Raw genomic sequence first — 15,189 nt, 5'->3', positions numbered from 1 at the left:
TTCTACTTTTCTTTCCACACTGTTCTTCAACTGTTTTAAGAAATATTCGGCCAACTTGACCTCCGTCCAAAAATCGCAACAAGTATCGTGAGAAAAAAATGACACGCATTAATTTCAAACAAAAATTTAAACAATAATAAATCGTTTATATGAAATTTTTTTAAATTTTAAATCATATCATCTCTTGGCTGTTTATTATCAATTAATATTACAACATATTTAATCGATCTATCGACAATAACTGATAATAACGGTAATAATGTTTAAAAATTATTTTAATTAAGAAATAAAAATTGATATTAACCTGTTATTATTTATTAACATTTATGAATAATAATAATTATTAAAGTATTTATATTAAAAATAAATAATTTCGCAATTTTAACAATACCCTTGCTTATTATATTAACATCTTTTTTGAATTCAATTTTTTGTAAAAATATATATAATTGATGCAATTCCATATTTTTTTTAATTATTAAATTTTAATAAAAAATAAATATGTTTTAATTAATTTATAAATAAATGTAATACTTTACGTAAGATTCAATGTTATCTGGATATAATTAAACACATTATATTATTCTGGTGTTTTTTTTTTTTTTAGTATTTCTATTTATATTAATATTATATTATTTGATATATGAATAATTTGGAATGATCATATGATCAATAAAAATGTTAAATTTAAAGATACAACATGTACGCAAGATTCAAGAACTTAGAAGAATCGCGTTTTATCGATGGAAGCGAATATAAGGGTACTTGGACCACATTTGGCATGGAAGGAGTCGGTAAATTCATCATGCCGCACAGTTAGTATATATTACTCTTTATCAAGATGTTACAGAAATGTTACAGAATAATCTCGAATGCGTATTTCTTTACACCTTGCTTGAATTGTTTGAAAAAAGAAGGAGGAGAAAAAAGCAGTACAAAAGTACAAAATAATTATAATAAGAAACAAGAAATAAGTAAATTGTAAATAAAAAAAATATGATAGAAAAATATTCATAATTGAAATACAATGAACGTTAAATCTTTTAAAACTTGGAATTACATTTTGTAAAATGTACAAGTTAACGCCAATAATTGTGTCTAAGATATGTACATATGTATAGCATATATACTGGTTTTTGAGTACAACATTGAGCATTTCTCGCGCGTAAGTCGACGCGTACCGTTATGCGACCATTTTCGTCGCTTCATGTTCTAGAGTTCGTATATGTTTTTCATTTACCTATAACTCAAGTATCTTAGTCTTAAAATATATGCATTCACTACATTATAAATTTTATAAATATGCATACGCACGCACGCACTTTTTTTCTTCCATTTATTTTTTTCTATCGCTAAATCTTTTGATCTCTTTCTTCTGATCTTCTTCGTTTCGTTAAATGACCCGAATCTATTTATTGTAATAATAATAATGAAATTATTACTGTAATAGATGCTATCTTTGAAGGAGAATTTCGCGATAATACGTTTCATGGCTATGGTAGTCTATATTGGCCTTGTGGGCAAAGAATGGATGGAATTTGGATACAAGGTGAATGTAGAGACAAGCAATACGTTTTTAACGATGGATTAAATTTTCTTGAAACTGATTGGAAGTATTGCAAATTTCCTGATAGACGGTTAGTAAACACATTGTACTTTTAAAAATAATTTTAAAATTGAAATACTGAAAGTTAAATCATCATTTTATCCTATAAAGTTTATATCACTAAAAAATTATATCATTAAAAAAAAGTTATATCATTAAAAAAAATTAGAGATAGAATTTTACTTTCATTAAATTCAAGTCCATTAGATACCAACTGTGTCATAAATATGGATTGAAACCTGCTGGATCAACTTTACGCACGAATAGTCAAGACGAATTTATTATTCCTCCTAAGTGTTACGATGCAGGCATCGGAATTTTTAACCCATCTCAGCATACTATTATTTGCTATTCAGACTTGAAAAAGGTATATACATTCAAATAAAAATATCTGTCATAATATAATATATAATAATTCTGAAAATATTCGAAGATAATTGAGATACCAAATATCAAATTCACTAAGTGGATAAAAAAGAATTGTCAAAAGGCATGGTCTGAACCAACTGGAAAAAATATAAAAGCTTTCTATAAATATTACAAGAAGGTTCCTTCTACATTATTACCATTTTCAAATAATTCTTTTGAATCCTGGTGGAAGAGGTACAAATAAGGATATTCAATTATTAAATAATTGAAAATATTCATTTTAATTATTTCTATTCTTATTTTTTTTAAGATTAACTACTTTTAGTCAAGATTCTACCTACGAACGAAAAAAATCCTATTGTTCATGCAAAGATAAAACATCAAGCGTTAAAGAAGATAAAAATCCCATTGAAATCCATTTAATTGAAACGGATATAGAAAAAAAATACAATACAATTTAAAAATTTAATGATATTTTATTCTTGTTGTAAATAAATATTTAATACTTTTCCGTTTCTGCAACAAATTAATATATTTAATTATAATTAAATTTAATTCTCTATCTATTTAATATATAAGAAAGATAAAGAAATGAAAATAAGAATGTTTATTATTTAACAATAAGTTGTTTTTGTTCGGTTACAATATTACAAGCATGTGCTTCTTGATGTATACGATATGTTACTAACAATTTTTTTGATACGCACTCGGTTGTTTTGCAAGCAATAATATCCAAAATCACGCACATCTCTTGTGTTTCTTTTCCTTCGGGAATCTTTATTGATATAGGATTTGAAAGTTCTCCATTTCTTGCTCTAGCTATCCATCCAGAATTATTTATAGGCAAATTCAAAGTCCATCTTTGTGGTGCATCTAAATTTAATTTTAAATCACGTTCAAAAAATATTATGTTAAATGAAATGTTTAATTCGGCACCTTTCTCGTTAACTGTGGTATCGAAAAAATAAATATTTTTAGAACTGTTGTTTATTTCAATCGTCGAAATGTTTATCGGTAACTGTAATATAACAATGAATATTATACCTATAAATATCTATATGTTTTTCAATATCTATAGAATAAAAGCATAATAATTTACCGTAATAATATTTTCCTTTTTCATGTCGATAACCTTTACTACATGATTATTAGTATCAGCCACATATAAGAGATCTTTTTCAGAATTGATAGCAATACCGCTAGGTTCATCGAACTATAAATTATAAAAGAGTTATATAAGAAATTTATAATCACATATTGATTAAATTAATAAATATAAATATTTTCTAAATATAACATACTGAAAATTTCTCATTTGGTTTTCCATCACCATATATAGTTTTACAATACTGAGTGGTTACATCAATTTTCTTAATTTTGTGATTATATGTATCAGTTATATAAACAGCATTTTCTTTTGAGTGCCAAGCTATACCTAAAGGATGTTGAAGCTTAGCTGCATATTTTATACCATCAAAGTCTCCATAATCGTGTAAATCCTGCGATATCACAATATTCCATGTTAAATAAAACATACATTGAATATATACTACTAATTATTTATCGATTAATTACAATAAAATTTTTAAAATCTATATTTCTTAATTTTTTGAAGTTTTTTATTATTTATTTAAATTTATTTATATATATTAAAACATACTACGGGATTTCTGTTTGCACCACAAACGACCGAAACTTGTCCACTTTCTAAATCTATGCTTCTGATAGCACTACTTTCACTATCAGCAAAAAATGCAATTTTTCGTTCTTTGATTACAGTTAAACCAGACGGTTGTGCTAAACCAGCTGCATGAGGATACAAATTATTACGATTTTCTTCTCTGCCACTTCCTACTATAGCAATACAAGTACCCGCTTTGTATTCTCTATTGAAAAAATTTAAAATGAAATATTATTCTATAGATCTTTTATAAATGTTAGAATAAATTTTATGTACCTTTTTTTCCACCAAATAGTATCTTCTAAAAAAAGCGCCCAAATCTGATGAGTACCAGCCATTGCGATCAATAATATGGGTATAGTATTTTTATTACATTCATAATTATAAATAGCTAAGTCCCACGGTGAAGATAAAATTTGATCTTTACCGATTTTACCTCCAATATAATCATGACCTTGAATACCCGTACCAACAACAGTAGTTACTATTTTTTTTATCAAATCTATCTAAAAAATATTTTAATTTTATCTATATTATTTTAAAAGGTATATAGATATGTGTAGAATTTAATGATAAAATATTACTTTTCTAATTGCGTGATTCTCATTATCGGCAACGTAAATAAAACTATCTAATATACACACTCCCTGAGGTGCATTAAATCTTGCATTTTCAAAATTACCATCTTTGAAACCAGGATTAGAACCACCAATAATGTATTGTATATTTCCTTTAGTGTCCATTATTAAGATTCTATTGTTGCCAGTATCAGCTATGATCAAATTTTCTCCTTGCTCATTCTGAAAAATCTCCAACTTACTAGGGAATAAAAGATTTTTATTATCCACAGTAGCCAATAAATGACATTCCAATTGCAAAGGAAGATCATTTTTAGATATTTTATTTAATGATTTAAAATAAGTTAATGCTACTTCTACAAATAGAATCAATTCATTTCTGTGTCCTTCTCCTACAAAAACAGCCAATAATTCTCCAATAGGACCTATAATATATAAATTTTTTACATGGAGGTTTTTGAAGATAATAATATACTTATATATATACAATTACTATATAAGTATAATGATATAATTATTATATAAGTCAGATAAATATACATCATAATAATAAATATACAACACTTACCTATCATTATTAATGTTGGCCAACATGAGATTCCTAAATTATGCCATGCTGATAATGTTTTGTCATTTACAACTGGATGTTTTATATTGTATCTCTGAATTGCTGACAAAAGTCTCTTTGAATCTCGTTCATTTGAAAATTTTGCACTGTGTACTCCAATCTAGAAAAAAGTAATAATATTATGATATGTAATTATTAATTTTAATTGATTAATATTATATAATACAATATATATTATATAATATTATATAATACGAATTATATATTTTGTATATACTAACAATAACAAGGCCATCAGTAATTGGAAATCTTTTTTCAAGATCATCTAAATCTGGTAAAATGTGCATACAATTGATGCAACAATATGTAAAGAAATCCAAAATAATAATCTTCCCATTGAGATGTCGATATAAAGATAATTCCTCTGTGACATTGAACCATTCCAAACCTATCATATTTATAAACAAATTTCTTTGAAGATTGATTATCAAATTCACAAAAATTGCAACTTTTATGATTTTTATGATATTTATATTATATAATTAAATGACGTATGACTATTAAATTTTAGGATAGAGTAAAAATAAATTATATAAAGAATGGAAAAATGAAAATAATACATATAAAATATATATGAAAAGAATAAATTAAATTTAATCATCTTCCAATGATAAATCATATTGATCATACAAATTCTTGATGGTAGTTTTATTTAATACAGCTATTGCTCCTAAAATCATTTGAGTTACATCTTTAATTTCATTGTATTTGTGTAATAAATCCATAGTTTCTTGAATTGAACGAAATTCTGTTTCTTCAATTTTTAAATTGGTCAATTCTTGATCGAGAATTTTTTCGTGTTCTATTAATTTGAAATATTCGCGTATTTCTTCTTCTGTAAGTAAAATATTTTCTTTATCATTCGAACACAATGGTTGATTTGAACTTGCTGTAGTTAGCCTCCTAATATTCTTCATATTTTGTTCCTTGGATTTTTTAAACATTTCGTTGTGTAACATGAATCGTTACATACAATATCTTTTGCCTAACGAAAAGCAGTCATTAAAATTCTTAAACGTTCGAAAAGAAAAATATCGAAAGTTAATATGAATTTAAATAAAATCTATATATTCATCTATATAATAATATAATAATATAAAACTTTATACAAATATACAAAATACAGAATTATCTTCAAAATTTAGAAACTATAGATCATAAATAATCAATATCATAATCAGTTTCATGTAAATTGAAACACTAACTTGTGCAACTCTAATACAATCTATATTTATTAATTATAATAATTTTTCTATATATATAATTAAATATATACTAAATTTTTATTATTTTATTATTATAATAATAAAACAAATATAAAATTATTAACCTGTTTGAAAATCAGCGATCTGCGTATTTTTATTTGAAAATAGTTTAATATGCCGTAATACTAATTCCTTTTGTTCTTTTTTGTCAAGCAATAATTCCAAACTTCCACGTATTTCTATGCCTATTTGCGTTAATTCTTCCACAGTATCACGCACATTCATATTCTGTTTCGAATATTGATTATTTATTATTTAAACAAATTTAATAATCCAAAATAGCTAAACAAACAAAATAAAACAAACAAAAAAATGAATTAAAACGTTATAAAAATATGAATATTATATTGGTGAAAGAAATTCCAAATTGACACACATATAAATAAGTACTTTGCTTAAACGTATATTTTATGAACTCATGTTATATTATATATACTATTATATGTACTATATATGTTATGAAATACTTATATCATATATATTTTATTTGAATAGGCATGTTTAATTAAAATTTGTCAATTGTCCAAAATATTGTCACAATTGATCTTTTTTCAAAAATAATTTTAAGGAGTAATTTAATTTAAATTTTATTATTCTATCAAATTCACACATTTTTTTATATTCTATACTATTATAATAATAAATAATGTCGCCACATACAGAAGATCCAGAAAAGTTAAAAGAATTAGATTGGATTAGTGTACGTACTAAATTGAATGATAATTATAAAATTGAATCACTTAAAGAAAAAATGATACGTAAAGTAAGAGAAAATCCGATAATACCTCTTGGTAAATATAACCTCTATTTATGATATACTATTTTATATATAAATAAAACATTTTAAATTCTATTTTTTTAATAAATAATTTTTTAATAAAATTATTTTAGGTATTTTGGCAACTACAAGTGCTCTCTCTTATGGTTTATACTCTTTTTATATGGGAAATACTAAAATGTCTCAATTAATGATGCGTGCTCGAGTTGGAGCACAAAGTTTCACTCTTATAGCTATCATTGGTGGTTGGATTATTATAACAAGAAAAAATAATTAATATCTTGTCATTTATTTATTTATTTAATTAAATAGTCAAGTATTAATTAGTCCAATTAAATCCTATTGAATGATAAATATCGTTATATATATAATTGTATATTCAACTGTAGATTTTATTTTAATTTTTACTTATAATCTAATTTAATAGAAAAACTTATAATAAATATGTTTTATAAATTAACATTAAAACTATTTGAATATTAACATTTCATATTATATAAATATCTATGATGAATTTCATTAAAAAAATGTTCATAAGATTTTAATGAATTGAATAAGAATTGAATAAATTTTAAAATGCAAAAATGTATCATTAATAATGCATTATAATATTTGATAATAAATTTAAATAATTTAAAAAATAGAAATGATTGAAAGAAATGATTTTATGAAAAAGTATAATTTCTAATAATTGTAACTATTTTGATACTTTTTTATTTTTTAATTATCTTAATCACAGCTTTTATTAATTATAATTTTTAACATCTAATAAATATAAATATATTTAAAATTAAAACAAAATATTATTTATTTTTTTTATTTAGATTGAAATATGTTTACTTCTTTACAAATATTATCTAGTAATGAAGTTTCGTCATAAAGAGATTTTTGTCGTTTGTTTATATTATTGAAAAAATTTTTTATATTTGTATTTTCATTTAGATATTCAAAATTTGGAACTTGTTGAGGTGTTATCACTGCATGTTTCCATCTAGCATGTTCTTGAATACATATTGTTAATTGTTCAAACCATTTTTGAGCATCTTCACTTGAATATAATTCTATAACATCGCGCTTTTCATTATCAGTTATATAATTAATTATTCGTAATTGATTTTTTATTGATTTTGGTCGGCGGATAATAGTTTCCTGAAATATAAATATTATAATATAGTATCGATCATATTCGATAGTATCGAAAAATTGAATAAATAAATTTTAATATATATATTATTTTACCTTGGTCATACAAATCGTATATATAGGTTCTAATTTTTCTATACATTTCTTTGATTTCCAACTATCAATTTGAAAATTTTGTAATCGTATCCAACATCGTTGATTATTTACAATTGCAAATCCAGCGCAAATTTCTTTATTCATATAATATGGTTGAATAGCTAAGCGACAACAAAAATGTCCAAAAAGCGGCAATATTTGAATTTTATTCCCAAAATTATTTAATGTTAGATCATGTGAACGTATATTTTTATTGCTATCATCAAGAGTCATTTTTGCATAAGCCATCAATTCAAATTGTGGTACTTTGTTAAACTCATATTCATCTCGTAAAACTGCCGCGAACTTTCTACCTACAGTTTTTGAAATTGAAGAATGAATTGTTTTTCTGATTTTTCTTGGAGTACTAGCAATACTAAGATCTTCTTGCAAGATATGACTATAAACTTCTAAAGATAATTCAAATTCAGGTGGTACATTATTGAACAATAAAATATCAGGAAAACTAATATCAGTTTGTTTCCTATCAATGGGAAAAAGTAAATTTGTATCATGAACTTCTGCACCAACTCGGACTATACAAAAAATTGCAAATCTTCGATAATCTCCTCGATTTTTAAAATGATCAGTATCTCTCCACATTAAAGGAAATCTAAGATCTGAAATTGACAGTTTCCCCTTACTATTAAAAGTGCTGAAACATATAACAATCATATAACAATGATAAAGGATATTTTTATTTGCATTAAATGTATTGTTGTAAATATATTTAATATATATATATATATATAAAATTAATATAATTTGATTAATATAACAGATTAATAATATACCTTGTTTTCAATGATACATCTTTTTTCTGATGTTCTAATTCAACCATATAAGCAGACATTCTTTTGCTTGAAGTTAACAAAGCACGTGCTGCTTCTAAACTTTGTGCAGGATGCCGCGCAGCAGCTAATAATCTAGAGGATCCTTCTTTGATTTTAGTTTCTAGTTCAATTTTTTGTTCTAAGTCATATTCCTACAATAAATCATATTTTTCCAAAAAAATGCTTTTTTTTTATAAAATAAATTTTTCATTTATAAAAATAATTTCTATTGTTAAAATTATTATTTCATATAAAAAAGATATGAATCAAATGAAGAATATTTTCAGTTAGATTTCCGATAAATATAATTGTTTGATACGATTTTAATTGATTGCGAGAAACTAGGCAATTTACACAAAATTAATGATAAAATTAGTTATACAAAAGATTTTAATACAAAAGTATTTTGATACAAAAGTATTTAAAATAATTTAATTTGTAAATTTTAACTTATATATATATATTGATAATTTAATAATCTTTTTCGAATGAAAAACATAACCTAATTTTGTTTTATTAATCATAATTAAATATTTTTAAATGATATCTAAAAATTTAAATAATAGATTTTTTAAATATTAAAATAAGAATATAATTTCTATTTAAAAAAAAAAAATAAATTATATAAATTTTTAAAAAAAATATATACTGATTAAATTTTATTAATTAATTTATCAATCAAAAAATTTACTTACCGCTACATTTTTATAATTTCGAATACTTTCTCGCCTTCGAACTCGTGCTTGATAATCACTTAATGAACGCAAATAATTATTTTCTTTATCTAAACTATCATTTAAAGAACCGCGTAACGATCCAATACTTTTTCTACGTGGCGCCATTTTGAAGTTTCATTGATGTTTTTGAACGGTAACGGTTTTTCGATCATTATATAAAAATTAAAAAAAAAATGCAGACAGGAGAATTGAAGAGAAATCATATAATAATCATATGGAAGAATGATTTCAAAAACTTACAAGCACATATAACATAAAAGCATAAAAAAAAAATGTTAAATAAAGTTCTGAAAAATTCGAACTTATATTTGGTATAAGATATTCAAAGAACATTGATTAATATAAAGAATATTTAATGAGCACAAATTTATTTTTTTTCCTTGTCTTTATCTTTGTCCTTATCTTTGTCCTTATCTTTGTCCTTTTCTTTCTCTTTTTCTTTGTCCTTATCCTTGTTTTGTTGAAGAGATCCAACGGCTTGACGAACAGCTTCTGAATGAGGATCAACACCTGGTAAATTTTCCAAAACAGATTGTAAGAATGCTGGATCAGACATTACAGCAGCATAATCTTCTTCAACTTCCATTGCTTCTTCTTTTAGAGATTCAAGTTCTTCTATAAAATAAAAAAATAACAATAGTATACATACATACATGTAAACTTACATATATATATATATATCTGAATCTTACGTTGATCTTGCATAGACATCTGCATAGCAAAAGCAATTTGTTCTTCCTCGGTCATGCGTGCAAAATCAGGTGCATTTATGTTAGCAGGAACAGTATTATCAGCTGTTGATGATGATGTTTCTGCACCCTCAAGTGACATAGCAAGAGCACGCTTTAACATTGCTTCTTCATTATGCACTTCTTTAATCGTTTCTGGTGGTTTATTTGTAGCTGCTTCATTAGCTTGTGCACGACGTGCTTCATCTTCTTGACGCTGACGTTGCTCTTCCATAGAAACACGTAATGCCTACATAAATAAAGTAAAAATTGTAAAATGTGTCCATATAAATAAATTAAAAAAGTTGAAATTTTATTAAAAAAATAAATATAAAATACAAACCAATGCCAATTCTGGGTCTTCATTTGGATCAACACCAAATTCATAAGCAGACCCTCCCATACCTGTACCACCCATTCCATCTTCTCCTTGAATAATAGGAGAAGAAATCAATGCATCAGATAAATGTGGCCCAGGTGGAACTGTGACTAAATGACTGCCTGTTCCATCTTTTCCATTAAGAGCATTGATAAAAGCTGTTAACACTTCATTGTTAATGCTTTCTTCACCAAAACTAATCACATCTACATTAACTTTCTCTTTTTTTAATCTTTTTGCTAATTTTACAAGTTCTTTCTCATCAATTTCTATAGGACTACCAATAAAAGCCACAATACGCATTTTATGATTTTTACCTTGACGATGTTTCAATGCTAACTGTTAATAAACATTATAATTATAATTTTTTATAATTTATAAAAATTATATACATAAATTACAATTAATCAATATATTTACATGTGCAATGCGTATTCCTGTAATTAAACTTAGGTTACCATTTGGTTGGACTTGATGAAGTTTTGATAAAATTCTGCCTACGTCACTAGTAAGTGTAGCTAATACTTCAACACTATTTAAAATAATAACGATTAAATGAAAAAAATAACAAATACTTTTTATTTCTGGCACGGAATATATGAATTGACTTACTTAGCTAGTGTTATCAAACCAACATTATTTTCGGGATTCGATCGTGTTTTTGAATGACAAACTAAATTAACAGCATCTTGTTGTGCTTGCAGTCGTGTTGGTAAAAAATCTCCATTTCTCATATAATCGCTGTTGTCAACACTGTAAATATTCAAAAATATATAAAGAAAATAATAAATGTTTGTCATGAATAAATTTGTAAGAAACTTATTTTAATTCACATAACCTTTATTTGATTAGTTTATAAAAACAAAAATATTTAAATTGTAATTCAGTTAACACTTATCATTTATTAAATATCTTATACATAATTTTATACTAAATCAAATTATAATCATCAAATTTTATTTACAAAAAAATGTTAATCATGAATATTTCAACTTTGCACTGTCACTCAGAGAGATAACATTTATGTTAACAAAATATTCGTATCATCAGAAAAAATGAAATTTCATTATGTGATTTAATGAATATTTAGAAAACATAAATTTATAAAATGAAAAATATGATGAATTTTATAGATTTATAATAAATAAATATCTAGAGCTTACCATATCATCGTACTTTCCAGTACCATCTTGGTTCGAATTACTAAATTGTTTCATTCCGTTTCGTTCCGTTCTGTTATATTCTGTCGTGATTTCGCTTCATTCCATTTTATTTTGTTCCACTTCATCATATTTTGTTCTTTATTTATTTGTTTGTAAGTTTAAAATTTGAAATATTAATACTTTTAAAAATAAAAATAACTAATGATATTGGAAAAAAGGAAAAAATGATATTGCATGTACGCCTTGTTGAGAATTATATCGTAATATATATATATATATATAGTCTTTAATTTAAGTACGTACAATTACAAGATAAAATGTTATTTGCTTAAATTAGAAATTTTTATCATTATGAAACAACAAAAAAAAGTAAAATAATAAAAAAATTTTAAAAATAGTAACAGAAATATATAAAAAGAATTTGACAGAAAATGTAATAAAAATATCAAGAGTATTAAAAAAAGAAAGAAAAACTAGATCAAAGTGATTAAAAAGAAGAAGAATCAAGTATTGTATCCAATTGGAGCGTCGAATATCTTGGTGCTTGATCCATTAATGTTGCTTCTTCGTAAGTTGGTGGCTGATCGTTATAACATTTTGATTTTAACATTTCTCTGGTCCGTCTTCTATGATTAAAAGTACGTATGATAACTATGAGTGGTCCTAAAAGTAACATGATAATACCGATTGCAAGCATGAGTATAGCAATAGCCGTTCCGACTCGATTTACGTGTGATCGTCGCGATTTGACTTCACTTTTATTGTTTCCTATATTTTTATCAGACATTTCATTGTTTTCGTGTTCAAAAAAATTTTTTTCATTCAACCTGATTAAATTAGTAGTACCAAAGTCTTTGAATTCAAATGAAACACTTGACATACTATCATTCATTTTACTGTTTTCTGTCTCATAAGGATTTTCATTAGAAGTAAGTGGAATAATAATATTCGCTTTGTGCTTTATTTTCTCTACTTCATTTTTGTTACTTGAATAAATTGTTGAAGATTGAATTGAATGTAGATTTCTAGTATCGTGTTCATGTCGAATTGTTGTTCGTTTTTTGATCGTTGAAATCGTTTTAAATATTCCATTGCTGATATGCCACTGTTTATTCGATGTAATATTCTTAGGCTTATCAATAGTGATGTTTTCTCGTTGAGTGTCTATTTGAAATTTTACTATTTTAAAACGATTTTTTGTAATATTTAATTCTTTAAATAATTCACCTTCATTCCATCTTGTTAACTTTTCCTGTGAAAATAGTATTCTCGAATATTTTCTTAATTTGATATTTTTTTTTAAAAGTATATATTTTTTAAAAGTATAAATTTTTAAAAAACATAAATCAAAAATATTAAATTAAATATTCAAATACATACGTTGTTTATATATAATGAATTAATTACAATTCACTATTATTATTAAAATTTAAATTATTAAATATTTACTTCATTAAAAAAATTACTTATTTATAAAAATATTGCCAAAACTTTGTATTAATAATTCAATTATTTGTCAATAATTTAATTATATATATTTAATATATATATATATATATATATATATTATATACATTATTATTTAATATATATATATAAATATTATATAGTATCGTATATTCAGAATCGATTAGAATGTCGAACCTGTTTACTAACTGTGTCATTTCGTACTTTTGTCTTTTCACATAAGGAGATTACACCTTTTTGTAGAAGTATAATTCCAATGATACTCCAAATAGTCAGCTGAAAGATGATTGTCAATTTTGGAGCCCATTTATTCATTCTTATATTTAAAGACATCTTTAAAAAAAATGTCTCTCGTAGATATCGTATTACTCGCTTGTGCCTGAATCACATTGAATAAAAAATCAATGAGGCCAAATATATATATAGTTCGAAATGTATCGTCGTAAAAAAATAAGAATAAAATTATTTCACAATTGTTAACTTACTTCAACATAAATTTCACTTCTTCACCTTTGAGATGAAGACAATTTATATTTGTTGTTTCATAAGTTTAATATATGGATTCTGAAAGACTAAGATGACTTTAATATTTAATTTTAAAAATAAAATAAAATTTTTAATATATTTGTAATTATAATGTTGTCAAAGTTTAGAATGATGAAAATCTAAAGAAATCAATATAATCAATTCTTAAATAAAAAAAAATATCATTAATATTGTAAATAAATAAAAAAATTCAAATTATATATATTATAATTATTAAAATTATAATATTTATAAATATTATTTATATATTAATAAATATTTAAAGAAAAAGAAAAATACTGTTGATGTTAATGTTTAATATTTTCATGTTTTTTAATTATTAGAAAAAGATAGTAAGTCACTATTTTTCAATATTTATATATATAGTCATATATATATTATATTTATCGCAAGAAACGCGCATTCAATTTGACATAATCAATGCGATAATTTTTCTTTTACCTTTACGTGTCACGTTTCTTCTTCTGTAACGTAGTATATTAAAAACGCTGTTGATAAAAATCGATCGGCACGAATACATTACGATGGATTCCTTACATATGCGTGTCGATTTATATCGATCGATCATAACTGTTACTTCACACTTGTTAGTCGCTTGCTCGACCGTTCTTAGATCGGCTCATCGTTCAGTTAATTTGTTGTCAACGAATAAAGCATACGTCATACGTTCTACCAGAAACGAAGTATAGGATGTGGTAATAGGTCTCTATCCTATATTTTGTTTGTGGTAATCACATCTTATGGATTGTATCATTCATATTCACATTCGAACTCTGTTGCACAAAGCATTTAGCTTTCATTAACTTTTTTTATTTTTATTTCTGTATTCTTTTTTATTCAAAATATATAAAATATCTGTCATATAATTATATGAAATTATATAAATATAATTTTTTATTTTAATCATCAAAATATTTAAAAATGCTGATTATAAAAAATATAATATTTGTTTATATTCTTGTTCAACATTTTCATAATTATACATTATTAAATATAACAAGATATTTTTATTATATATAAGTAAGTATTTTTATTTTTTGAAGGACTTAAATATTTATAGTCATATCATATATGCATATATATTGAATAAGAAAAAAGATTGAATAATCTTGATAAAAAATAAATAATAAACTATAAAAAAACAAAATAAAAC

The 15,189-nt window shown here is 24.0% G+C and overlaps 6 protein-coding genes across 9 annotated transcripts; 2 read left to right on the top strand and 4 right to left on the bottom strand.

The window, feature by feature from the left end:
• The first annotated feature begins 700 nt into the window (after positions 1-700).
• On the top strand, positions 701-2,436 carry LOC122712935 (MORN repeat-containing protein 5-like). The gene is made up of 5 exons (XM_043932968.1): positions 701-815; positions 1,451-1,637; positions 1,814-1,973; positions 2,040-2,209; positions 2,286-2,436. Exons 1-5 carry the CDS (start codon positions 701-703, stop codon positions 2,434-2,436), a joined length of 783 nt encoding a protein of 260 aa, XP_043788903.1.
• Positions 2,437-2,567: 131 nt separating this feature from the next.
• Positions 2,568-6,496, bottom strand: LOC122712831 (NHL repeat-containing protein 2). Its single transcript, XM_043932765.1, has 9 exons — positions 6,193-6,496; positions 5,084-5,250; positions 4,803-4,962; positions 4,241-4,659; positions 3,933-4,162; positions 3,636-3,861; positions 3,277-3,474; positions 3,075-3,188; positions 2,568-2,993 (listed from the first exon to the last, which is right to left on the bottom strand). Exons 1-9 carry the CDS (start codon positions 6,350-6,352, stop codon positions 2,586-2,588), a joined length of 2,082 nt encoding a protein of 693 aa, XP_043788700.1. The 5' UTR covers positions 6,353-6,496; the 3' UTR covers positions 2,568-2,585.
• Positions 6,497-6,629: 133 nt separating this feature from the next.
• On the top strand, positions 6,630-7,363 carry LOC122712832 (HIG1 domain family member 2A, mitochondrial). Its single transcript, XM_043932766.1, has 2 exons — positions 6,630-6,918; positions 7,019-7,363. The coding sequence occupies exons 1-2, from the start codon at positions 6,774-6,776 to the stop codon at positions 7,180-7,182; spliced, it is 309 nt and encodes a 102-aa protein (XP_043788701.1). The 5' UTR covers positions 6,630-6,773; the 3' UTR covers positions 7,183-7,363.
• A 304-nt stretch (positions 7,364-7,667) lies between these two features.
• On the bottom strand, positions 7,668-10,022 carry LOC122713006 (rhotekin-2-like). The gene is made up of 4 exons (XM_043933121.1): positions 9,712-10,022; positions 8,978-9,168; positions 8,145-8,838; positions 7,668-8,054 (listed from the first exon to the last, which is right to left on the bottom strand). The coding sequence occupies exons 1-4, from the start codon at positions 9,856-9,858 to the stop codon at positions 7,722-7,724; spliced, it is 1,365 nt and encodes a 454-aa protein (XP_043789056.1). The 5' UTR covers positions 9,859-10,022; the 3' UTR covers positions 7,668-7,721.
• Positions 10,023-10,033: 11 nt separating this feature from the next.
• LOC122713007 (26S proteasome non-ATPase regulatory subunit 4) lies at positions 10,034-12,245 on the bottom strand. Its single transcript, XM_043933122.1, has 6 exons — positions 12,024-12,245; positions 11,473-11,613; positions 11,281-11,392; positions 10,825-11,199; positions 10,446-10,731; positions 10,034-10,368 (listed from the first exon to the last, which is right to left on the bottom strand). Exons 1-6 carry the CDS (start codon positions 12,047-12,049, stop codon positions 10,121-10,123), a joined length of 1,188 nt encoding a protein of 395 aa, XP_043789057.1. The 5' UTR covers positions 12,050-12,245; the 3' UTR covers positions 10,034-10,120.
• A 58-nt stretch (positions 12,246-12,303) lies between these two features.
• Positions 12,304-14,947, bottom strand: LOC122713003. Of its 4 annotated transcripts, none has more exons than XM_043933116.1 (4): positions 14,478-14,947; positions 13,976-14,062; positions 13,668-13,869; positions 12,304-13,275 (listed from the first exon to the last, which is right to left on the bottom strand). In XM_043933116.1, the coding sequence occupies exons 2-4, from the start codon at positions 13,981-13,983 to the stop codon at positions 12,511-12,513; spliced, it is 975 nt and encodes a 324-aa protein (XP_043789051.1). In that variant the 5' UTR covers positions 13,984-14,062; positions 14,478-14,947; the 3' UTR covers positions 12,304-12,510. The 4 variants fall into 4 exon arrangements, with proteins under 4 accessions (XP_043789051.1, XP_043789050.1, XP_043789052.1 ...); XM_043933115.1 differs by having other exon boundaries at positions 13,976-14,054; XM_043933117.1 differs by having other exon boundaries at positions 13,680-13,869; positions 13,976-14,054.
• Between the last annotated feature and the right edge of the window lie 242 nt (positions 14,948-15,189).

This window comes from Apis laboriosa, unplaced genomic scaffold, assembly GCF_014066325.1.
Source record: "Apis laboriosa isolate Shangri-la unplaced genomic scaffold, ASM1406632v1 scaffold21_cov150, whole genome shotgun sequence".
Classification (NCBI taxonomy): domain Eukaryota; kingdom Metazoa; phylum Arthropoda; class Insecta; order Hymenoptera; family Apidae; genus Apis; species Apis laboriosa.
This window is presented reverse-complemented; position numbering and strand designations above follow the sequence as displayed.